Genomic DNA, 25,595 nt, shown 5'->3' on the forward strand with positions numbered 1-25,595 from the left:
GATTTTCTGTTCACTGCAAAGAGGCCTACAACTAAACTTTTAACATAAAATGGCTTATGATTTTTATTCTCAGCACATTTCTAATCGTAGAAAGAAGAACTACAGAAGAATAGCATAACACAAACATTTAGGAATCTAATGACATAAAACATTACGTTAAGGCCCTGACTCAATTAACTTGCTATAATAGATTCAGTGTCTTTAATAGATAGAGTTTTATTTATTTTTATTTTATTTTAGTTTTAGTAACTTGTTTTTTCTTAAGGAAATTGTATAGTTCATTTAGATAGCAAACTTTATTTTCATGTACTTGATAATATTCTTATATTATCTTTTTAAATAAGTGTAGATTATTAGCAATGTTCTGAAGCTCTTCATTATGTGTGTTATAAATAATGAGTATCTGCTTCTTTCTTGGCTGTTTTCATCCCTTAAATTCTTTGGCTTGACTTTTTGTTCTTATAGTTTCTTGAGATTGATGTTCTAGGTTTTCTGAAACTTCTCTGTAACAAGTGGTATGGTAAATATTTTAGGGTTTGCAGGCCTAATTTCTCTGTCACAACTAATGAATTTCACCTTTGTTTCATGAAAACTGCCATAGATAATATATAAATGAATGGGTATAGCTGTATTCCAATAAAACTTTATTTATAAAAACAGGTGTTTAGTTTCCTAAACTTTGGTTTGATCATTAATTTTTCAGACTTCCTTTGCTAATATATGTAGTCAGAACTGTATGTTTCCATCAAAGTCTGCTCTAGCTATACCCCGAAATTGAGGATTATATCTTGATTTATTTTCATAGCTTTTGAGTGCATCATTTGGTATAGTTTTCTGAGTGGTTGCTCATCTTATCACACCACTGGTATTGATTTATCACTTTGAATGAAATATAGAAACATTACTTTCATTTAGATCCCTTAATCCTCCCTACTTTGTAAGCATAATTATCTTATCAAGTACCATATCAGGTGGTATTATGATTTTTGCTTCAATCATCAAAAATGATCTTAAACACTAATGGAAGGAAGGATAGTTTATTATATTTAACCCAAGATTTACCCATTCCAATATTCTTCTTCCTTTCTAAAGTTGTAAGTCTTCTGTTAATATTTCCTTTCTATTTAGAGGTTGTTTTTTTTTAGCTGTTCTTTAAAGGTAGATTTACTTGCATCAAATTCTTAATTTCCTTTGTCTGAAAATATCTTTATTTTATTTTCATTCCTAAGGATAGTTTCCATGGATATAGAAATCAGAGTTGACAATTCTTGCTTGTATCTGAAAAATGTCATGCACTGCATTTGGGCCTCCCTGATCATTCAAATTGGTGCTTCCCTATAAATAATATGTTCTTTCTCTCTTCCTGCTTTCAAAGTTTTTTTTCTTTTTTTCTTTTCTTCTTTTTTTTTTTTTTTTTTTTTTTTAGTTTTCAGAAGTTTAATAATGATGTATCTTTGCAATGATTTCTTTGGGTTTGTTCTCTCCTGGCTTCACTCAGCTCCTTAAATCTGTATGTTTATGACTTTCAGCAAATTATAAATGTTTTCAATCATTACTTCTTTAAATACTTTGTCAGTCCCAGTCTCTCTTCTCTCCTTTTGAAACTTTGTTAATACAATGTTAGCTCTTATATTATTCTTCCACAGATCCTTGAAAATTTATACTTTTGCTTTTCAATCAATTTTATTTCTGCTATACAGACTGGGTAAATTCTATTGATCTGTCTTCAAGTTCTCTGATTCTATCTTCTCTTGTTTCTATTCTGCTATTGAGAACATTCAGCACGATTTTATTTTTTTTTTATTGTTGTTGATGTGTTTTTCAGTTCTATCATGTCCATTTGTTGTATGTGTGTGTTTGTGAAATTTTCTAATTTTTATTTGTTTTGAGAGCCTTGTAATTGCTTACTGAAGCATTTTTATGATGACAGCTTAAAATACTTGTCAGATAATTTCAGTATCTCATTTATCTCAGTATTGGTGTTTGGATTGTCTTTTCTCATTCAGGTTGTGATTTTCCTGGCTTGGTAAATCCAGTGATTTTTAAAAAAATTTATCCTGGACTTTTTGGGTATTAAATTATGAGACTCTGGATTCTTTTTAAATCTCCTTTTTAAAGCAAATAATCCTTTTGTTAACATGTAATGTGAGGGCTGGATGGCTGTGTCTGTTAAGTTCCCTGAATGTCCACTCATACTGCCTCATTAAAGATGACTGAAATGTAAGTTTGCCACACTCCTTGGTCCCTCTGACTAAATCCTGGTGAAAGTTAGATGCCAGTGCATCATACATTGTTTTTGAGTGGAGTGTCAGCTTATTTCCCTGGTTGACCTTGCTGACACATTTTATCTTGAGACAATTGTATTTTCACATGCAGTTGTATGAAATAATACAGATATTCTGTTTATTCTGTTTGCTCCTTACCCATTTTCCCAAATGGTAACTTCTTGCAAAACTATAATACCCTACCACATTCAGGAAATGGATAAAATCCACCACTCACACAGATTTCACATGTGTGAGTGCGTGTGTGTGTAGTTTTATAATTTTTTCTCCTGTTTACATTCTCTAACCCGCAATCAAGAACAGTTCCATGAGAACCTTAAGAACCTTCCTGTTTCCTTTCTATAACCATGCCAATATCCTTCTCCCCAGCATACCCCTGACCTCTGACAATGTATTAATCTGTTCTTCACGTCTATTATTATGTCATTTTAAGAATATTATATAAATGAAGTCTTACATTATGTAACCTTAATGGATTGAATATTCTTACTCAGCATAATTCTCTAGTAATTCTTCCAAGTAGTTGCATTTTTCAATTGTTCATTTCTTTTTAATTTCTAATAGTATTCCATGGTATGGATGTCCTATGTTAAAAATATTCACCCCTTGAAGGGTATCTGGGGTGTTCCAGTTTTAGAATATTACAAATTAAGATGCTATGAACATGTGTGGATAGATTATTACGTGACCATGTATTTTGATTTCTTTGAGTAAATGCTCAAGAGCTCAATTGTTGAGTTGTATGCATATTTAGTTTGTAAGAAACAGATGCACTGTTTTTTAGACTGGCTGTACAATTCTATATTCCCACCAGCATGTATGAGTGATCTCATTTCTCTACATCTTTGCCAGCATTTGGTGTCATTGTTATCTTTTTAGTTTGCATTCTGCTAGAAATGTAGCAATATGTCATTGTGAACTGAATTTGTGCATCCTAATGATGTTGAACATCTTTTTGTGTGCTCCTTTGTCACACAAAATCCTCTTTGGTAAAATTTCTTTTGTCTTTTGGCTCTATTGTAATTCACTTTTTTTTTTTTTTTACTATTGAGGCTTGAGAGTTTTATTTATATTCAAGAAAAATTTCTTTTTCTCAACACATTAGTTTTTGTATTATATTTCCTTTATCTTTTTAAAGATTTTTTGTCAATAATTAAAAATTATTGTTTTTTTCCTCTATAGTGTTGTTATATATGTATATGTATCCTTCTTTGTTTGTTTTAGTTATTACCTAAACATTACACCATATTTCTTAGTCTGTTCAGACTGCAATAACAAAATGGGTGGTATAAACAACAGAAGTTTATTTTTTACAGCTCTGGATGCTGGATGTCCAAGATCAAGGTACTATGATGGTAGAGGTCTCTGGTGAAGGCGGTCTTCCTGATTCATATCTGTTGTCCTCTCTCTGTGTACATACAAAGTGGAAGGGGCTGGGGATTTATCTGGAGTCTCTTTTATAAACCACTAATGCCATTCATGAATGCTGCACTCTCATGGCTTAAGCCACTTAGGCCACTCCCAAAGGCTTCAACTATTAATGCCATCGCATCAGTCATTAAGATTTCAACATACAAAGTTTTGGAGTGAGGGGAGCAGGGGAGGCAAACACTCAGACCACAGCATCATACAATTTCATTCAATTTACTAATTTTGCCTTTCAGAAAATGCTAGAAACTTAGAACACTTTAACTCTTTATTCCTTTCCTATCTTTAGACATATTTCTTCCTTTTTTTTTTAAGTTTTTATTTATTTATTTGCGAGAAAGAGAAAGCATGAGGCAGTGGGGAGGGGCAGAGGGAGAGAGAGAAGCAGACTCCCCAGTAAGGTGAGCAGGGAGCCCAACCTGGGGGATCAATCATGACCCAAGCTGAAGGCAGATGGTTAACTGACTGAATCACCCAGACACCCCTGGACATATTTCTGATATAATTTTTAATTCTGTATGTATTTTAAATTCCTCAAAATATTATATTATTATCTTCGCATAACTCTTCAAATGTATCCTACCTTTAATCTCCCTGTTTTTCTTTGTTTCTTTCTTTTGGTTTTATTTTTCTTCTGCTTTAAGAACTCTTAATATTTCTAATAATGATATATATTTTTAAGTGCATATATTTGTTTTGTTTTTACTTTAAAAAAACTTACACAGATACATGATGTAGAATCATTTAGCTAAAACAATTTATGAGAAAAAAGAAATTGTTTGGATGAGTCCAGATGACTCCCTACATTTTTATTTTTATGGCGCTGCAATACATCAACAGCTTTTAGCAATTGAATTAATTACACTCAATAAATATTACAGTAATAAGCAGTTATAAACATAGCACTATTCAGAGTGGATTGAACAGCAATTCAGATTCAAGAGCTAATTTATTGTTCATTCATTCACTCAATAAATATTGATTTAATGTCTGTACGTAGGAGGTGTTATGTTTGGTGCTTTCCCTGAAGGAGCTTACAGGCCAGTGGCAGTTGCAACAGTGAGGAGAAAAAAAAAAAAAAATAAAAGGATAAATTAGTAGCCCAGATGACAAATATAGGAAATTATTTATGTTGGTTCAAAACCTAGGATGTTATTTGTTGGCTGGTTTTCCCAAGGCCCGTAATTTTAACTTCAGTGATAAAATATTTGTCATATTTAATTGTAACAAAGTTGTATTACTGTCATACACTATGTGTAGGTATGAATTAAAACATCACGATATTTTTTATCAGTGATAAGACAGTTTATGTTCATCTACGGTAATGACCCTAATTTAGAAATATATATTGGGTTTCAATTCTGAAGTGTCATATTATTGCTGAGCATTGTAATGTTGGGGTATTAGAATGGGAATGGGAAGTAAAAGATTGGGGGAACTTTGGCATTTTTTTAATTGCTAAATTTAATTTTCCCTATATGAAAAGTGAGTATATTGAATAATATATAATGTTATATGTATAAAATGTAATATATATATATATATATATATATATATATATATATATATATTTGAATTTTAGAAATGTAGTATGTATCGCCATACATTCAATGCTTAGCATGGCTTATGGCTCAGAAGCACTCAATAAATTCTTATTAAATTAGTTTTAATGAGGAAACATTCCATCTTTCTGCTTCTGAGTAAGAGTATAATCTACTGCATGCTTTTCAAACAGTATGGAATCCGTAGTATTGAAATAAAATCTACTGATTTCCACTATTAGTTTCTAAGAATTCCAGTGGCAGCACAATCCCTACTGCTTTTCCCAGAGTGCTCAGCCTTTTTTCTCCTGAGGTGAGGACGTCTGAGTTGGTATCATGTATTTTTAGGCACCTATGAATGAAGTTTAGTACTGGAACAGAGAGCGAGGATGGTGGTTGCAAGTACTGTGGTTTTAACATGCAAGAAATTTGTAAAATGAATTCTAATTATGGGGACAAATATGAATCAGAAACACTCCATTCATAGTTGTTCATTGAAGGATGGGACTTTTCAGAAATGTATAGTTTAGGGGATCTCAGGTGGAAGGAAAACAGATGATGATATGAAATAGAAAAGAAGTAAATAAATGGGGGAAAAAACAACTGAGTATAAGACTATAAAAACAGAATCTATTGTAAATAATGTTTTAAGGTGAAGAAAGTTGTTGATTTTATCAACTACAGAAAAGAAATACTGAAAGGACTCAGAAACTCATTAATTTTGGAGTGACTTAGGGTGGAATTATTTTTAGAGTTAATTCAATTGAAAAATAGTTGGTTACGAGAAGAATATTGACAGAGGCACCTGGGTGGCTCAGTCGAATAAGCATCTGACTCTTGATTTCAGCTCAGTTCATGATCTCAGGGTCATTAAATTGAACCCCACGTTGGGCTCCATGCTCAGTGGGGAGTTTGCTTGAGATTCTCTCTCTCCTCCCTTTGCCCCTACCCACTCTCTCTATCTCTCTAAAATAAATGAATAAAATCTTTAGAAAAAATAAAGAAGAATAATGACAGTAAAGAAAGGGAAACAGTGTGTAAAGGATATGCTAATGTGATGAGGGGGAAAAGAGGGATATGAAATTTAAGGCATATCATGGTCAGGTCATAGTTACTAATTGAGGGAAAGGGGTCAATACCAGTGAAGCTAGAGGAGAAACAGCTCCTTGTTGGTTGTACCATTACTCTTGCTATTCCATTGATCTCTTGCTACAGGTGGTCCTATACACATACATCCAGAGTGATTGAACTGATTGACTTTTTTCATTTTCTGTGATAGGTCAACAGGTCCACAAGGACTCTGCTTCATGTAAACCAGGAGCAGCCAACGATTTTCAAAAAATATTCAACTAAATAATATTAAGATCCTACCTGATTTCACTTACCCACAAGCCATGCAAGTGTCCCTTTGTATAACACAATCTTCACATATACTCCACCTCTTCGCCTTTTGGTTTGCAAACTGGCCCCCTTACTCATGTAAGGGCAAGGAAAGACCTAAGAAAGGCAGAACACTCCAGATTGGTAGGTGACAGGTTTAAAAAGCAAAGGAACTTACTTATGTGGTTGACCTTTGCAGCCACCCAACAGAATCTTTAAATTGATATAGAAACCTTAATTGGGTTCAGTCATGTATACCATCAGAAGGTTTCAACAACACTTTATTCTTTCAAGGCAATGTCCTTGGAACAGCTTGGAAATGGTAGGCAGAATGTACATTCTAAGGACAGAGCAGGTGGTGAGGAGCCTCCAGTAGCCTGGGTCTAGCTTGGGGATCAACTGGCAATCATATCCTCTCCATTCTTGTACATTGGTACCGTGGAGTTAAGGGAGAAAAAGGCATAACTCCTTTCAGATATATAATTCTCTCTCTGGAAAAGCTCAAGTTTCCTTTGGACAACTCTAGACCAACTTTGCATAGTTTTTTTCAACCTAGAGAAAAATTACCTTGTCAGATAGTCCCTACTTGTTTTGTTTCTCAAGTTTATGACATAATTATTGGTACCTCAATAATACAAGCCTAACAATTGAATTTTAACATTTTCTGTAGCCAGAGAAAGATAGAGTCCCAGGGAACTTGAGTACACCTGGAAAATTGAAAAAATAAATAAGGAATAAAATTTTAAAAAGCATATTCCAGTAAATTTTGGACTTAGATAAAAGACTTCTGATTGATAAAATAAAAAGAAATGTATTTCTAAAACCCATAAAATTTTAGCAAAAAATAGGATAAAGATACCAGATATTCAAGAGTTGGAACTCAAGGTTATCTTTTCAGAATGACATAGAGATAGGTAGGGTTCAGTAATTGAAGAAAGACAAACTATGGAATAGCTGTTACAAGGAATAGGACTATCCAGTTGTGTGAGAAAAATACAAGGACTGTTAGGTAAACAAGAAAATCTGCAATATATATATAGTGCTGACTGCAGTGAGGATAGAAAAATGGCAAAGTAGATCACAGGTACTAGGATCCTGATTCCCAAATACCAATTGTATCGGGACTGTTTTGCACAAATTATTACTTTTTCCAGGGAATTTTGACACATTAGGAAGAAAAAGCTATACATTTAATTGAATTGAAGTTATCGAGTACCGGGAATTCATAAGATAGAAACAGCTGGCGGTCAAAATGGCAGGCAATTTAGGGGCACTTGGGTAGCGCAGTCGTTAGGCATCTGCCTTTGGCTCAGGGCGTGATCCCGGCATTCCGGGATTGAGTCCTACATCGGGCTCCTCCTCTGGGAGCCTGCTTCTTCCTCTCCCACTCCCCCTGCTTGTGTTCCCTCTCTCGCTGGGTGTCTATCTCTGTCAAATAAATAAATAAATAATCTTTAAAAAAAATGGCAGGCAATTTAGGACAGGGGAAAAAAAAAACCCACATAATTGATATGGATGAACAGAGAACTCAGTCTATTGAGGAATGCAAATATACGCTGAGTAGATTTATGGACAAAGACAATTAGAAGGGTTAAAAAAGATGAAGAATACAATAATTAAATGGTGATGGAAAGGGAAAGATTATAGTCAAAGAACAGAAATGTCAGAATTTAAGTTTGACAGTGGAACTGTCTTGAATGACAACCAGATCTCAAGTTATCAAAAGCAATGGATTGCTAAAGTAAAGGAAAGAAAATAAAAGGCATGAAGATTAGGGAGTAAGAAATAAAACTGTCTTTGATTACAGATGGAATGATAACCAATGTAGAAAATCAGAAATAATTGACAAAAAAATTCCTGTAACTAATAAATGATGATAGATGTATGCAGGATACAAGATTCATATGCAAAAGTTAATCACTTTTCTGTATATCAGCAATGAGAAGGAGAATTTGATATTAAAAATACAATACTATTTACATTAGCACCCAGGTAAATGAAATGTTGATCTATAGGAGGAAAACTACAAAACTCTGGTGAACAAAATCAAAGGAAAATTAAACAAATGGAGAGATAGTCCATGTTCATGTATAGGAAATCTTGATATTGTCAAAATGCCAATTGTTCCTAACTTGATCTTTAGATTCAATGAAATCCCAATCAAAATGCTAGCAAGTTATTTTGTGATTTTTTTGGAAGAGTCAGAAGACCTAGAATAGCCAACACAATATTCAAGAACAAGAATAGTTAGAGGACTGATACTACCTGACTTCAAGACTTAGCAAAAACTGCAATAATCAAGACAGTGTGGTACTGCAAAGTGATAGACAAAAAGACCAATAGAACAGAATAGGGAGCCCAGAAATAGACTCCCATAAATACAGTCAACTGATGTTGACAAGGAAGCCAAGATAATACAATGGAGAAAAGAGTTTTTTCAACAAATGGTGCTGGAACAACTCAACATCCATATCAAAATAATGAATCTAGACACAGACCTTATACCCTTCCTCAAAATTAACCCCAAATAGATGAAAGACCTAAATGAATAACACAAAATTATAAAACTTCAAGAAGATAACACAGGCAAGAACCTGTATAAACTTGGGTGTGGTGATGCTTTTTAGATACAACACTAAAAGCATCTATGAAAGAGCGAACTGATAACCTAGACTCCATTAAAATCATTGATTTATGTTCTACGAAAGATAATGTCAGTAGAATAAGAAAATAAGCTATGGACTGGGAGAAAATAATTGCAAAAGACATCTAATAGAGAACTGTTATCTCCCCCCCAAAAAAAAAGAAAGAAAAGAAAGAAAGACGAAGCTCTTTAAACCCCACAATAAGAAAATAAACAATCCAACCAAAAAAAAAAAAAATGCCGGAAACCTTAGCAGACGCCTACCTCACCAAAGAAAATATGCAGATGGCAAGTAAATGTATGAAAAGATGCCCCACATCATATATTACCAAGGAAATGCAAATTAAAACAACAATGGGATACCAGCATACCTATTAAAGTGACCGAAACCCAGGACAGTGACAACACTGAATACCTAGGAGGATATGGGTAACTAAGAATTCTCATTCACTGCCAGTGGCAATTCAGACACTTGGTCCAGACACTTTGGAAGTCATCCAGCAGTTTCTTACAAAACTAAACATAAGTCTTACCATGTGATCCAGTAATCACACTTCTTAGTATTTACCCAAAGGAGACAAAACTTAAGTCCATACAAAAACTGGCACAGATGTTTATAGAAGCTTTATTCATAATTGCCAAAACTTGGAAGCAAGATATCCTTCAATAGTTGAATGGATAGGGACACCTGGGTGGCTAAGTCAGTTAAGCATCTGTCTTACACTCAGGTGTGATCCCAGGGTCCTGGGATCAAGTCCAGCATCGGGTTCCTTGCTCAGTGGGGAGGCTGCTGCCTGCTGCCACCTCTGCTTGTGCGCGCACTCTCTCGCTCTCTCTCACCAATAAATAAATAAAATCTTAAAAGAATAGTTGAATGGATAAATAAACTGTGTATTCCAGATAATGGAATATTATTCAGAAATAAAAAGAAATGACCTATCAAGTCATGAAAAGACATGGGAGAACCATAAATGCGTATTATTAAATGAAAAAAGTCAATCTGAAATGGTTACATACTGCATGATTCCAAGCATATGACATTCTAGAAAGGGCAAAACTGTAGAGGCAGTAAAAAGATCAAAGTGGCTGCAGGGGTAGAGATATGCGGGGGCAGGTAGAGGAAGAAGTTAAGAAGCTGAGCAGAGAGGATATTTAGGGCAATGAAAATACTCTGTATGATATTATAATGATGGATGCATGCCATCATACATTTGTCCAAACCCACAGAATACAGAACACTAAGAGTGAATCCTAATGTAAACTATGGACTTTGGGTATTAATGATGTGTCAATGTAGGGTCATCAATTGTAACAGATGTACCACTGTATTTGGGGAATGTTGATAATAGGGGAGGCTATAAACGTGTGGAGGCAAGGAGTATATTGGAAATCTTTTTACTTTCCCCTAAATTTTTCTGTGACCCTAAACTGCTCTTTAAAAAAGTCTTAAAAATACAAGGTATGAGGGACAAATGTTGCTATCTTTATTTTACACACAGGAAAATTAGAGGTCAGAAAGTTACATAAAATTAAGTTATTTGCAATAACTTTGCAGATAATAAATGGAGTGGGGCAGAAGAGCTTTTCCGACAAAGGAAGTACTGAGGGGGGGGGGGAGATGTAGTTGCATAAAATTATAGGACTTAATTACAGAATGATGAGTTATTGTGTTTCAAATCATGAAACGAATTGGAGATTTAAACCTTGGAAAATAGGTAACAAAATAGTTCAGAAGAGCTCCCCATGTACCTCACCAAAAAGTTTAGGTTTTGAGCTTGAACAATAAAAGCTATAATGAGACCGTCAACCAAGATAGGATGCCCAGTGCAGAAATGATCCTAAACTTGGTGAATGTGAATTGAACTCAACAAGTTATAGAGTAAATTGCTGGGATCACTAACCTAAGTGCCTTTTAATTTTTTTTCAATTCCTTTATCACTTTCCCAAATAATTAATAACCAAATCAAGTAAATGGCTTATTTTCAATACCATGTGAGTCGATGTTCTCTCCTAGTACACAGAAAATCACTCTTTTGAAACAGACTCTTAATCATTGTCCATCTTGAATATTGCAAAGCCCTCCTCATCCCTCTTCATTTTATTATCATTTTTTTCCCATCTTCTTAACCACCACAGAGAGATCTCTCTAAAATACAAATATGAGCCTGTCATTACAATGCTTGAATGTTTCCATTGGTTTCCCCTGACTTTCAGGATTGGGTAGAAATGTAACATGCTTTGCAAAGCTCTTGATGATTGGTTTTACTTTATTGCCCACTTCATGACTTGCCACTTCCCACATGCAGATTGTCCAAGCCAAAAAGCCCACATTTCTCCCAACATACTTCTGATATTTGGTTTTGGATTAAGTATCCTTTCTAAATGCTCTCCCTTCTCTTCTCCATCTAAGCCCTTCAACCAGTGAGAACCAAAACCTTGAAGTAATTTTGACGCTACTCTCGTCCTCAAATTCCATTGAAAAAGCGTGTTATTAAATCACATCCTTTCTAATGACTTTAAATTCTTTGAGCTAATTGGTTCCTTTTCACTCTAGCACATATTTATTTCAGTTCCATAATCATCTCATAGTTTACCAGTTATAATATTGATAGTCCTCTATATAAAGGCCTGTGGTTGCTCCCTGTGGACTTTGAGCCCCTCAAGTGACATACAAAGCCTTCTGCTCCAAGCCTGACTGCTTTTCCATGCTCACATCCCACCCTCTTCCTCATGGATGTGGCAATCCAGCTACTCCAAACTAGTATACTTTAGTGTCTGCAATTCTTGCTCCTTGTGCCTGAAGTGCTGTCTCTGTTCACGCCTCACAAATTTAATGTCTTCCTACATATGCCTTCATGAGGTATAAAATCAGCAATGAATCAAAATGTGAATTACTAATGGTGTTAATCAGACATATATGTAAATTTATGTATATGCATAAATTATATTTAAAATTATGTATGAACTTTTTTAATTAGCAGAATATTTCTCACACAGAGGAAGACTAAATTTATATTTAAAAAAATAAACCTGCATTGAAATTCAGCAACTTTTGGGAATAATTTTCATTGCCAGAGCAATGACCAAGAGTGCTTAGAAAAGTATAAAAATATTAAGGAGATATAACTTCAGGTATTTAATTCTAGTATTGTAACTGTTTTTTCAGCAAGTGAGTATGTGCATGCATGTGTATTAAGAATCATAATTCTTTCTGGGTATCCTCTAGGCTACTACAAATACTGTTAAAGTTTAATGTCTCACAATACCAAATAAATGGATAATGTAGTCTATTGATTTCAAAGCGTATATCATCAAGTAAGATGAAATGAAAAAGGTTTTTTTTCCCTGATTATCTCTATTCAAAGAAATACATTTTCTAAAGGCAAAAAATAAAAGCAAAAGCACTATAGTTCTTCCTAAGTGCCTGATGAACCAATAAGTCCACTAAACATTCTCAAATATTGCAGTCAAGACTACATATTAATGGATTATTCACAGGAAAATTACTCATGGAGCGTCAGTGATATATGAAAGTTATCGGGATCTCACCAGTTACTCTATAAATACTTGTTAAATCTGTAAAGTAGATTATTCTTATTTTCCTATAGAGGAAATTGTGTCACAACTAAGTGGACTAATTTGCCAATATTCTCATTTATTCAATAGCAAAGGAAGAAATATGACCCAGAGTGTAATCCTTATGATCAGCCTATTTTGGAAGAGGTCATATGTAAGCAAAGGAGCTCTTTAAGTATTTCACTTATTCATGAAAGAGTTTCCATTAAATCAATCTGAAAAGTTGAAACTGAATGTAAAAAGTGATATATGTTAACATATAAGCCTGGATTTATAAAAGATTAGTCCCTCAGAATTATTCTTTCTAGGGACTGTGTAACATATATGATTACATAGATTGCAGATTTGATCTAAGTGTATTAACTTTAATCAGCTAACAATATCAGGAGCTACCATGATTCATTTAAAGCAGAGGACAAATACGTTCAGGACATGCTTTAATTTATGGTACACGAAGCAATGGTTTGATCATCAGAGAGCAGAAAGAAGTGTATATTACTAAACTCAAATTAGTTCTCATTTTCCATGAATGTGAGTTCTCTGGATATTTTAAATGTCTTCCTCACTGCTGAATATCAAAATTAAAGCTAAGAAAGACATGTGAAGTTATAATATTCTTTTCATGCTATGCATATTTTTTTCTTGTCACAAATTCAAAAGAACGTTACTTCAAACAGACAGACAATAGTTGTATTTTCCAAACATCTTTTCATGTATTTTTAAGAGAAAACAAAAAAGTATATCTGAACACTTCCCTGTTATCAGCTGAAAGGCCTTGGTGAAGGGTATAAGGGAAGATTTCTCTAAAAGTATCAATAACTTAGAAGCAAAGTGCCTTAGAAGTGGAAGCTTTAGCATGTGTCCATTTATGAGGTATGGACTTATATCACGGGAAGGCAGGGAGACACAGGTGCTGGACTTGAGCCAGATCTGTGTTCTGTGGGTGTCCTTTCTTTGTTTGGGGAAGTGAAATCGTGCCTACTATCTACATTTACCTAGTTACAAAATGCAGAAGACAGAAAAGGTATTAAAGGAAAAAGATATAAATTTATATAATTTACAAAGCCTTTGAATGCTGAACTACAGAACTTTTCTATTTCTTCATAATTGGCTTAGCTTTAAATACAGTTTGTGCATTTTCCAAGTGTATCATGTTACACAACAAACTGATTCTCAAGCCCAAGCCATTTGGCTAGCTTCCATTCATTTTGAAAATTTTATCAATTCTTGTCCATTAAGCTCATATCTAAATACGCAAAAACTTGATATTTGGGGGGAAAAAACACATTAAAGCTGTAGGGAACCAGTTTGAATTCTATAGCACTTTGGTAAACAATTTAGGATGGTATCATTTAATTTTCTCTAACAATGACAAAAAATCAACAAAAGTCTGCAAGGATATTTTTACTGGCCATTGGATTTTAAAGAAAAGTTTGGTTGTTATTGCAATGCACAACATTCACATAAATTCAGAGAAAATTTAAATCTGAGGAGGAGCTAAGAACCCCTTGTCCAAACCATCTTTGGGAAGAGGGATAAACTGAGGTCGAACATGGTTTACAACTAACAAAATGCTGCAGTTCATGACGTCAGATGATTTTTTATATTATGTTTAATGTTTGTGTGTCTTTTTTGGTGATCTTTCCATTGTAAATTTAAAAAATGCATTGAAAAATGTAAAGCAGTGCCCAGGAGGCTCAGTCAGTTAAGCGTCTGCCTTTGGTTCAGGTCATGATCCCAGTATCCTCGGATTGAGTCCCCCATAGGGCTCCCAGCTCAGCAGGGAGCCTGCTTCTCCCTCTCCTTCCTGCTCATGCTGTCTCTCACTGTCTCTGTTGCTCTCTGTCTCTCTCTCTCACAGATAAATAAATAAAATCTTAAAAAAAAAAGAGAAATGTAAAGAGGAAATGATGTCAGCCAAAGTAATAGATAAATTTCTATGCATATTTTTATAGTAAACTGGGAAAATAAGCCTTCTAAAATGTCTTAGATATTCTTCCATTTACATAATATATATTTTACAACTCAAATTTTCTCCAAATTTATCTGAATCTCAAGATACTTTCTAGTAATTCGAAATTATATGTTGTCTGGGTTAATCCTTAGTATTCCATTAAAAAACAGAGATATTTATAAAGAGAAATAAGCAAATATGAATTTGAAGCTGCATTTGTATTGTGTAAAAGAAAAGTTTCAACAGATACTATTTCAACTTGCAAACAGATAAATGAGATGATGTTTGATCTGATTCGTTCTGACATGTCTGCAGGCAGAATGCTTTTCAAGTCATTGCTGTGGACGGGGTCTGCAGTGGGATTATTCAGTGCCTCTCTGCTGAAGACTGTATTGACTGGCTACAAGCAATAGCAACCAATATTTCAAACCTCACAAAGCACAATGTAAGTAGTGATTCAAGGAATACCTGGCCATAGAGTTTCTCAGTCATGGTAAATTTCTTCAGTATATATGTAACTTTACAACAACTGCTTGGTGTTTACCTAAGAGTGAATTTATATCCATCATGAAGGCTATTCTGGAATACTTATTTAAAGAAAATCACTTTATCTTGGGAGTTTTAACCCAGAGTATCAGTTCAAGAATACTTACACATTTAATTTTTCATTCACAAACATGATAAACCATCAAAGTAACTTAAATAAGTGAAAGTAAATATGTACATATGTAGATATATGTACATGTAAGTATAAAAGTATTCTGAACTAAAACAGTACTGAATTTCGAGATAGCATTATTGAGTTTCCTTTAGTGATTTTAGAATTGCAGCTGGAACTGTTTGATGGGGTAAGAGGTGAGGGTGAAAGAGTCAGCATAGAGACTGAAGGTCTCACCTGGGATGATGCTGGCACAGGAACAGTCAGAAGATGTACTGTGGGAGCCAGCAACACTCCTCTTAGAGCCAATGGCTTCTCTACTTTTCCTCTATTTTCCTACTGCAACCTTTCTTTCCCCATTCTGATCTCTTCATTATCTCTATCTTCTCATTATCACTATTCTTTCATGACCTAATCAATCCTTTCTCCCCTTTACTTCTAGCAGAAGTATAGTCTAGTAAAATATGCAAAACTGAAAACATCACTTCGCTGAGTACTGACATAGATCATTAAAGATTATTTGATCTTAATGGAAAATTATTGTTTGAAAGACAATACTAGATACCATCCATAGCTTTGTCTTAATATGCTCCTCCAAACACAACTCTTTTATGCCGTGTTGGAGCATTTCAGTCCCAAGAAAATTTCACAGGTCCTCTATGTAAATGGTCAAGCAGAAATATATAACTCTTTCTCAAACTCATGAACATACAAAACTCTCCTCACACGAATGACCATCCAGATCCAAGTATCTTTGCACAGATTTTGCTTTGAAATCTAGGAAAGAGCAAGGCATGCACATGTCTTCTGAGTGCATGTTGAAAGTGTTGCCTGGGAGTGGAACTGATAGGGATGGGACACGTGTGTGTTCAGTATTTCCTGGAATGCCATATGTTTTTCACTCCATGGCTGCAGTTCTCTTTCTATAGATCACCTCAAGACTCAGCATCATTGTGTCTTTTTAAATTCTGTTTTTTTTGATATTTGTGAAATTATGTCTCATTGTGGTGCTAATGAAGGGAAGCAAATTTTTTTCATGGTGTCTAAATGTGTACGAATACACCAAGCCTTGCCCAGGGACATCACCCAACAAGAAGACCTGGCCTGAGCATATCTGGCTTGAGCAGGAGTGACCCCCTCCCCCACAACATCCAGTCTTTGCCAGCTTTTGGTTTCATCATATTGGAGTTGCAGAAGATGTTAAGAGATTTAAGACTACCCCCCCCCAAAAAAAGTACAGTGTTCTCTGAGGATCATGCCTTTCCTCATTCTTGACATCTTTTTAAGAGATTTCTAGGGATAAAGTACTATGAAAGTACTGTCTTTCTATTTCATTATATGCAGTAATTAGAGTGCCTAAAAAATGAGCCAAGACCTTATGAGGAAAAAGTATTTTTAAAAGAACAAAATATTATTCTCTGATTGACTTACTTTGCTTAACATTACACCCACTAGTTCTATCCATGTTGTTGCAAATAGCAAGATTTCTTTCTTTCTTTCCTTTTTTATTTTTTGATAGCTGAGTAGTAGTCCATTGTGTGTGTGTGTATATATATATATATATATATACCACATCTTCCTTATCCATTCATCTGTTGATGGACATCTGTGCTCTTTCCATAGTTTGGCTATTGTGGAAGCTGCTGCTAGAAACATTGGGGGTGCAGGTGCCTCTTTGGATCAGTACATTTGTATCTTTGGGGTAAATACCCAGTAGTGCAATTGCTGGGTCATCGGGTAGCTCTATTTTTAACTTTTTGAGGAACCTCCATACTGTTTTCCAGAGTGGCTGCACTAGCTTGCATTCCCACCAACAGTGTTAGAGGGCTCCCCTTTCGCTGCATCCTCACCAACATCTGTCATTTCCTGACCTATTAATTTTAGTCATTCTGACCCGTGTGAGGTGAATATTCTATGTAAACAATACACGGGATTCAGGAGATTTATTTTTTAAATCTTGCGAAGAAAGACTGTAAAATATCTTATTCATAATTTTTATACTGATTACATATTAAAAATATTTAATTGGGTTAAATGAAACATTATTTAAATTTTTAAAAAAGCGTTAGATTTTTTAAATCCAAAGTTTTTCTCTACTAGATCCAAATTTACAATGACCCCATATCGTAGGAACATTCTCATGAAAACTGTTTTTGTGGAATGTATGTTTAGTTAGAATGCTGTGACCCAGAAGACAAGCATACCAGATGAAAGTGAAGATGCAAATGTCTCCATTCTTTATAAGCATAAAGAAGAACAAGCCAGATTTTACTGCTTGTTTTTCACCGTTGTGATAAGTACCACAAGAGAGGAAAGCAGATGACTTTCTTATCCAATGCTGAGAGATCCATATGTTTAGTATGATAATGTTGCTGTATTAAAGTTATCTAGTTGTTCTTACACACCTTTGCGATTACATTCTAACTGAATGTCCTTTTCAACTTGTAATCAGTTCTCACTCACAGTACTATGATTACAACAAACTCCCACATACCTATAGCACTACATAAATGTTGAAAGGTCATTGGGCATAATAATCATATGTGAAAGTTAGATAGACTTCCGTGAGGAACAATGGCTGCCCAGATGATACAATTGATATGGTTGGTTCATATGATTAAAGAAATGATACAGCTTGAGAATAGCTGGATGAGTTTTGTTTAGCATATTCTGATCATTCTCGTTCTCTTAATTTTTTATTCTAAAAAAGATAGAAATAATACTTTGCAGAAGGATATAGAAGGTTTTTTTTTTTTTCTCTATATCTGCAAATACTTTGAGGGTGTATAAGCTTATGGGAGTGTAATTCTGAACAGTTTATCTGGCAAAAAGGAAAACCTTGAGATAGATATCTTGGGAAATTTCACTCAAGAGATTACCATGCATAAACATAAATTTGAAAACAAAATCAACTGGAAAATGCATATAATTTGTTAAAAAGTAAAAACAAAAATCATATTATTGAAATGATATAAAACATATATGTACTCATAATGATTAAAAGGAAAATGAAATATTAAAATCTTATTATAGAAACTTTTTAATAATGAATCATATTTTAGTAATTGGACTAATTGGAAAATATACATAGGAGAAGGTTAAAAGAAAGCAAACAAAACAAAACAAACACTAGAATTACTCAAGTAATAGGCTAACCATTTGTTAATTCTTTGATTACTGATTTCCAGCGGTAATAACTCTGTTAAATAGGGAGATTTTCATATCTGTTTTATGTGGAAATTCCATTGTATTTGTTATCTAAAAACATTCTTTTTCCAGAAGGTCATTGAATATAAGAGTTAAAAATATTTAGACAAACACTTATTTCAATGTAGCACTATTCAAGGTGACTTCAAAATATTTACAGTGCATTTAGTAAATGGTATATAGTAGAAGAGGATGCGCCAGGAACTTGTCGTAAAGTCATGCTTGCACAGAAGCCCATTCATTCTATGTGAACTATATACTCACACATTGGAAAGAAGGAATGACAGAGGCTACAGTTTACCAGGCTGGGTTCCAGCAGGCATAAACCAGCTCTCTGTGGGCATTTCCTATTATTTGGGGTACAGAAGACTTGAATAGATTGGTAAAGGTAAACTCATGAATTGTAAAAAATAGTTAATACTTTTTAAATTCCCTCTTCTACTCTTTATTATTTTACCAAATACATGATCAAGTATCTATAGAAAGTTATTAATTTTTATTTCCATGATCATATCATATTAAAAATATTGAAGATTTTAAATACAGTGACAATGTAATGGGATGAAACTTTTGGGAAACTTGGTTGGGGGGTAAATGTATTTTGCGTGTAGAAGAAATTTGAGTAATTGGGAGCCAGCTGGCAGACTTTAATAGGTGCGTTTCCAAGATGACTCCCAATTTTCTCTACCAGGAATTTGATGTGGATATCTTTTTTTTAGTGGTGGGAGGGCAGTCATTGTTTGGTGTACTGCAAAAACTAATATGGCAGGCAAACAACAACTTAGATTCAGATATTATGTTCTGATTTATTTTCCAAGGTGGTGTATCTAATTTCAGCTGAATTTTCAGTCTTTATTCTGTACTTCATGAGAATGAACCTAGAATGTTTTTCAGTTCATCCATGGAATTAAGGTATCCCCTTCTCCCTCTTGTTTGTCTCTAGGATTTCCCCCACAGTGTTTGCTCCCAGAGAAGAGCTGTCCTTGATCTGTCCAGAAAGTCAGAGCTTCTCTCAAACTATAGTCTCCTGCACTGTTGTATATTTCCTCATGACTAAACCCTCCTTCAGGGCAAAATAGAATGAAAAAAAAAGAGAGAAAAAAATGAGAAGGATCCCTCCAATAATGGGGACCCCTCTTTCTAGGTCTTTATTCTAAAAGGTGGGTTTTCTCTTGGGATTTCTAGGTGCTCACAGTGCCACTGCATTCGTAACAGCAGCTGTTTGACAGCCTTGCCTTGGAGCAGGGTCACCACCCCAAAAGAGAAAATGTCATGAGTGTCCTTTCCAGAATGCATGACTCACAGGGGCCCTTTCTGGTCAGGTCTCTGGTCAGAAAGATGAGCTTTTCTCACAGTTTTGCTGTTCGTGATCTAATTTGTCTTTATCTTATGTCAACTCTAGGAAATAAAGGAAACAAAAACAAAACAGAACAAAAACAGGAAACCCACTGTAATCATATTAGTTGTTATTTAATTTTTTCTTCTCTCCCCAGTGTCCTTGTTATTATTTTCTTTAAAGATTTTTCATGTAGTAGTCTTTTGAATTTTGCCCAGTGTATTTAGTTATGGTCAGAGGAGAAATGGGCTGCAGTGGGCTTATTTCTTTTTGTCTAAAACTGGAAGCAGTAGTTACTTTTAATAGAAATAAATGTAAGTGAAAAGGCAGTGTACTAAAAGAAAAGAATTGCTATCCTATCTTGACATAGCTTGGAAATATCCTTTAAGAATCCAGGTAAAATTAAGTCATTTTCAGTCAAATAGAAAGATATAGGAAATTCATACGAAAGGATGTTGAATCAAAGAAATACTGAAGTGATTTTTTTTTAAGAAAAGAAAAATAATTCTAGATACAGGCTTGAAGTTCCCTGCTTGTGTTCCCTCTCTCGCTGGCTGTCTCTGTCTCTGTCAAATAAATAAATAAAATCCTTAAAAAAAATAAAAAAAAATGTGTCCCAAAGCAATATCACGTATGCCCAAAAGAAATTCAATGTAAAACCTGATATGTCAAAAATAGAATTTTTTATTTATTAGAGGAAGCCCTAACTTAATAGGCAAAGTGTATAACTTAAAAATTAACCAAGGAACAAGTGAGAAAATAATGTTAATACAGTAAAAGAACTCCACAAGAAAAGAAAAGAAATAAAAATAAAACAACACAAGTTGGACAAGTAGGAAGCATAGAGTAAGATGGTGATTTTAAGTCCAAATATATTAAGTATTTACAATAGAGTTATATAGACTAAACTGTCTAGTTGCATATAAAGATTGTCAGACTGGACAACAATATCAACCAAAATAACATTTATGTATTTCTTATAAGAGAAAGTATAAAATCAAGACATTAGTAGAACAAAAGTAGAAGTACAGAGAAATGCAGTGCAAACAATAATCAAAGATAGATGTGGGAGCTTTGTTGATATCAGGTACGGTGAACTTCACGGCAAATATATTACCAAAGGTAGAGATGGTTGCTTCATAATAATAAACATTTAATTCACTAGGTAAAGAAGGAAATGCAAATACTGATATCACCTGGAATTGAAAATACCTATTATTTGGGATTGAAAAAGTAGATTGAAAAGAAAAAAGTTCAATTCCAGAGCTAGAACCACAAAATAGTTAAGACATATTTATGACAAAGAGGAAAGAAATAGTATGGATTGTGTGATCACGAGAGGAAAATGACAGATTCATGCAACTCTTCATTTTAGCCTATTGAGAGTCCTTAGCACATTTTCCCATCACACACAGGTGGAAATTTCCCATTAAACCATTCACTGAGCACTAAGCGAGTCTGGGATACCTCCCCAACAATGCCCCAGGAGTGGAGAACACTGTAGTTATTTTTCTATTAAAACCTTTCAGCTTCTCTCACTGGGATTCCTTAAGGCCAAAATAGTTCTTCTCCGATTATCACTATCAATATCCATCCTACATATACCCTTTAAATGTTGACTGCCCTACCAAAAAAAAAAAAAAAAAAAAAAAAGAATAACCATGTATTTGTTTTAAAAATTCTTAATTTTTAATCTATAAGTTACAAAGAGTAACTGAAAAGAAATTTGAATATATGATTTAGTCAATAACTCTAAACCAGCACTTAAACTTGGTTTTGTTTTGTCAGATTTTTATTCTGTGCATCTATGATGGGCAGAATAATGGACTCCCCAAAATGTCAAGTCTTAATTTCTAGAGTATGTTATCTCACATGGCAAAGACAGTTAAGGTTGTATTTGGACTTAATTTTGCTAATCAGCTGACCCTCAAATAAATTGATTAGGCTGGATTATCCAGGATTACTCAATGTAATCATTAGTGTCTTTAAAAGTGAGAGAAGGTAAGGGGTACTTGGTGGCTCAGTCAGTTGAGCATCTGACTCTTGATCTCAGCTCAGGTCTTGATCTCAGGCTCATAAGTTTAAACCCCACATTGGGCTCCACACTGAGCGTGGAGCCTACCTTTAAAAAAAAATGGAAGAAGGTAAAATGAAAGAACTATGGAAATAGCACTGTGAGGAGTAGGTTCTGACATTGCTGTCCCTGAATATGCAGGAAGGGACCAGAACTTAAAGAAAGCTAGGAGGCCAGTAGCAACTGCCAAAGACAAGGGGATGTTGCTCCTCCAGAGCCTCTAGAAAGGAATATACATCCCTGCCAGCATGTTGATTTTATGCCAGTGTGACACATTTAGGACCTCTGACCTATAGAACTAGATAAGTGTTTTATTTTCAACCCACTAAGTTTGTGGTAATTTGTGATCACAACAATAGAAAACGAATTCAGCATCTAGATAAATCCACTGCATTTTTTTTTACCTAATTTAAATCTCATGGTTTAATCTGAAAAGTATACCTCTAGTCTTGTCACATTTAGCCTTCTCAGAATAGCCAGAAAATGCACTTGCATACATCAGAAAAACAGTCTAATATGCATATTATTAATTAATCCAAGTGCAAAGCAGAATATAATATCATTTGAGTCCATACATCCTTTAAAAACAGCTTACTTGTAATATTACAACAAAAATAATCATAATGGTTGAGTTGAAACACACTAACGAAGATGTCTTTGGAGTTGGAAAGAGGGTATGTTTTTCTCAGTGCCTTGACAGACATGGCTTAAAACCTTCAAATACTATGGAAAATGGGACAGGAGAAATCATCTGAAGGCTGTGAGAACTGCTGGTGCCAAAAGAGCAAGCATGACCGGACCAGTCTCTTGGACAGAGGTCGGAACTAAAGTCAAAGGTAGTCACTGTGACGGTGTGATGTGGGGAGTTCTGCCTGACTTGGGGAACAGCAGCAGCAGTGGCTCTGAGCAAGGAGCTGGTGCATCCAACCTGACTTGGTCCTAATCAAACAAAGCAGCACCTCAGTCCTATGTCCTCGCATTTTCGGTCCTTACCACCACCCATGCTGAACAAATATGAAGTGAATGGATGAGTCAGTCAGTCAATCAGTAGTTGTTTGAAGGACAGATTACTGCAAAAGTGGGGGAAAGAAGAGGGAAAGGGGAAATTAATTGAGCTACACTAAGGCCTGCGGTGAGAACTTCTCATTAAGTTCTTATAACTCATTAAATACTACTCATGAAATTCTTACAACTTTGGAAGCATCATCTGGTTTAGAATAGCTGTGAAGAAAAGGCCCTGTCGGTGCTGTTCACCATAGATGATTCCTGTAGACTGGACATATTTCCCTGCCCCTCATAAATCTCTACCTCTCCTAATAGTTGTCTGATAAACAAGTGTGTTTTTTTTCTTTTTTGAAATAAATCTTCTTCATATAACTCACTGAATGACTTTCTAACGGGCAAGAATAGAAAAATACAGTGGACCAAAGGGTCAGGAATAAATAGACTGTAATTCATATATCTGATTGTAAATCAAGGCAAATACATTTGAACACCTCTATATTGCACAAGGGCTATGATTCTCTTATGAACATTTTTATATGGGCTCCTCAAACCTTCTTATTAGAACAGACCATGGAAGTCATCTAGCCCCATCTCCCACCCAATTAAGAAATATCTCCTGCCAAAGTCCCTTCAGACAACTCTATACTGGAAATCTTTCAGTGACAAGAAAGCCACTGTTTCACAATGCAGCAACTGAATCTTTCACAACTCAGTATCAGGAAATGCTTCCTCGTACGGAATAAAACTCTCCTGTAGCTTTCATCCTTTCATCCATTTGTACTAGTTCTGCCTTGGGAAAGATACACACTAATTTAAATTTTTACTTTTTCTTTTTTTTTTTTCCTTCGCAACTCTTCTGATATAAAAGGGCAAGTATTGTATGCCACAGGCTGTTTTTTTTTTTTTTCAATAGAAATATCTCTGATGCCTTCCTCCTTGGGTTTTCCCATCCTGATCCCAGTCCCTGGACGTAGAAGCTCTTTCGAATAAGTACAATATTAATTATGCCTTTAAGTTTTTGTTACTGACATCACCATGAACTCAAGTTATCTTAAAGCTTCATTATTATCTTGACATGTATTTACTGAATTTGCAGTATCCATTTACATACATTTACATATTATATGTGAAAACATTCAATGACATTATATTTTATTGTGATGATTAATCAAGGTTTGTGTTTTCTCATTAACTAATATACTACATTAGCAGTAGTGAAAAAAGTTAAAAGTTTAAGTATGTGCTTTATATTTAAGTACACTTATGAGTTAGAAAAACTGGTTCTTGTTTTGGTTACACCAATTACAAAATATTCCAAGTTATGCAAGCAATCAACTATACTAAACCATTTAAGAAAAAGCTCCATTCCTTAGTTTCTTAACTTTTCAAAGAATGAGCTGTCATTGTTCTTGTCTTCTTTACTAGATTATGATGAGATTCAAATAAGATATTTCTGCAGCCTCTAACTACCATAGCCTATACTGTATAATTTTAAAGAGCAGTATTATATTTACATTAAATTAAGGCTAATATTTTACCCCACATTTTTAGAAGAATGTGATACAATAGAAATTCAATAAAATTTTGTAGATATAAGTAAATTAATAAAAATACGAAAGTACTAAAGATATGTTTTCTTTCTTAATGTTGTTTCTTAATATGCACAGTGACTTCCTTTCAGAGTACAGAATGGAAAGGGGAAAGATGTATAACTTTATAAAGGAGATACATGAAAACTATAACCACAGCAAGTGATCAAAGCTGACTTTAACAGTCACAGTCATGTTGATAGTATGTACCCTTGATATGATGTAGTAAAATTGGCATTTTATCTCTGTGGTCTTCCTCCCACAAATCTAAACCTCTGTTGTGTCATGAGAAAGGCATCAAAAAATGCCAGTTGATGAAGAATCTACAAAATACTTGACCATTACTCCTCAAAACTGATGTCATAAAAAACAAGGAAAGTCTGAGAAACTGTCACAGCCAAGAGTAGCCTAACTCCTTAGGGTAATGATGACTAAATATAATATGGTATCCTGGATGAGATTCTGGAATAGAAAGAGGATATTATATAAAAACTAGGGAAACATTAAGAAAGCATGGACTTTAGTTAATAATAATGTATTGATATTGGTTCATTAATTACAAAAAATGTACCATAGTGATGAAACATACAGTGCTAGTAATAGGGGCAACTAGATGTGTGGTATATGGGAATAACTATCTTTGGAATTTTTCCATAAACCTAAAACTGTTTTAATACAAGTATAAGTAACATACAGTCATATTAGTTCCAGGTATACAATATAATCATTCAACAATTCCATATATTACTCAGTTCTCATCAAGATAAGTGTTCTCTTAATCCCCTTTAACTGTTTTCCCATCTCACCACCTGCCTTCTCTCTGGCAGCCACCAGTTTGTTGTCTGAATTTGAGTCTGTTTTTTTGCCTCTTTTTCTTCTTTGTTGATTTGTTTTGTTTCTTAAATTCCACATATGATG

General features: G+C 34.4%; 1 protein-coding gene across 2 annotated transcripts in view; it reads left to right on the forward strand.

Annotated features, from left to right (window-relative positions):
* The window catches only part of SNTG1 (syntrophin gamma 1), a 299,012-nt gene that overhangs the window by 104,333 nt on the left and 169,084 nt on the right, over positions 1 to 25,595 (forward strand). For both annotated transcript variants that reach the window (XM_026516491.2, XM_026516492.2), the window contains exon 10: positions 15,124 to 15,253. In XM_026516491.2, the coding sequence (XP_026372276.1) occupies positions 15,124 to 15,253 (130 nt within the window). The remainder of the gene's footprint in view (positions 1 to 15,123; positions 15,254 to 25,595) is intronic.

This window comes from Ursus arctos, unplaced genomic scaffold (genome assembly GCF_023065955.2).
Source record: "Ursus arctos isolate Adak ecotype North America unplaced genomic scaffold, UrsArc2.0 scaffold_6, whole genome shotgun sequence".
Lineage (NCBI taxonomy): Eukaryota > Metazoa > Chordata > Mammalia > Carnivora > Ursidae > Ursus > Ursus arctos.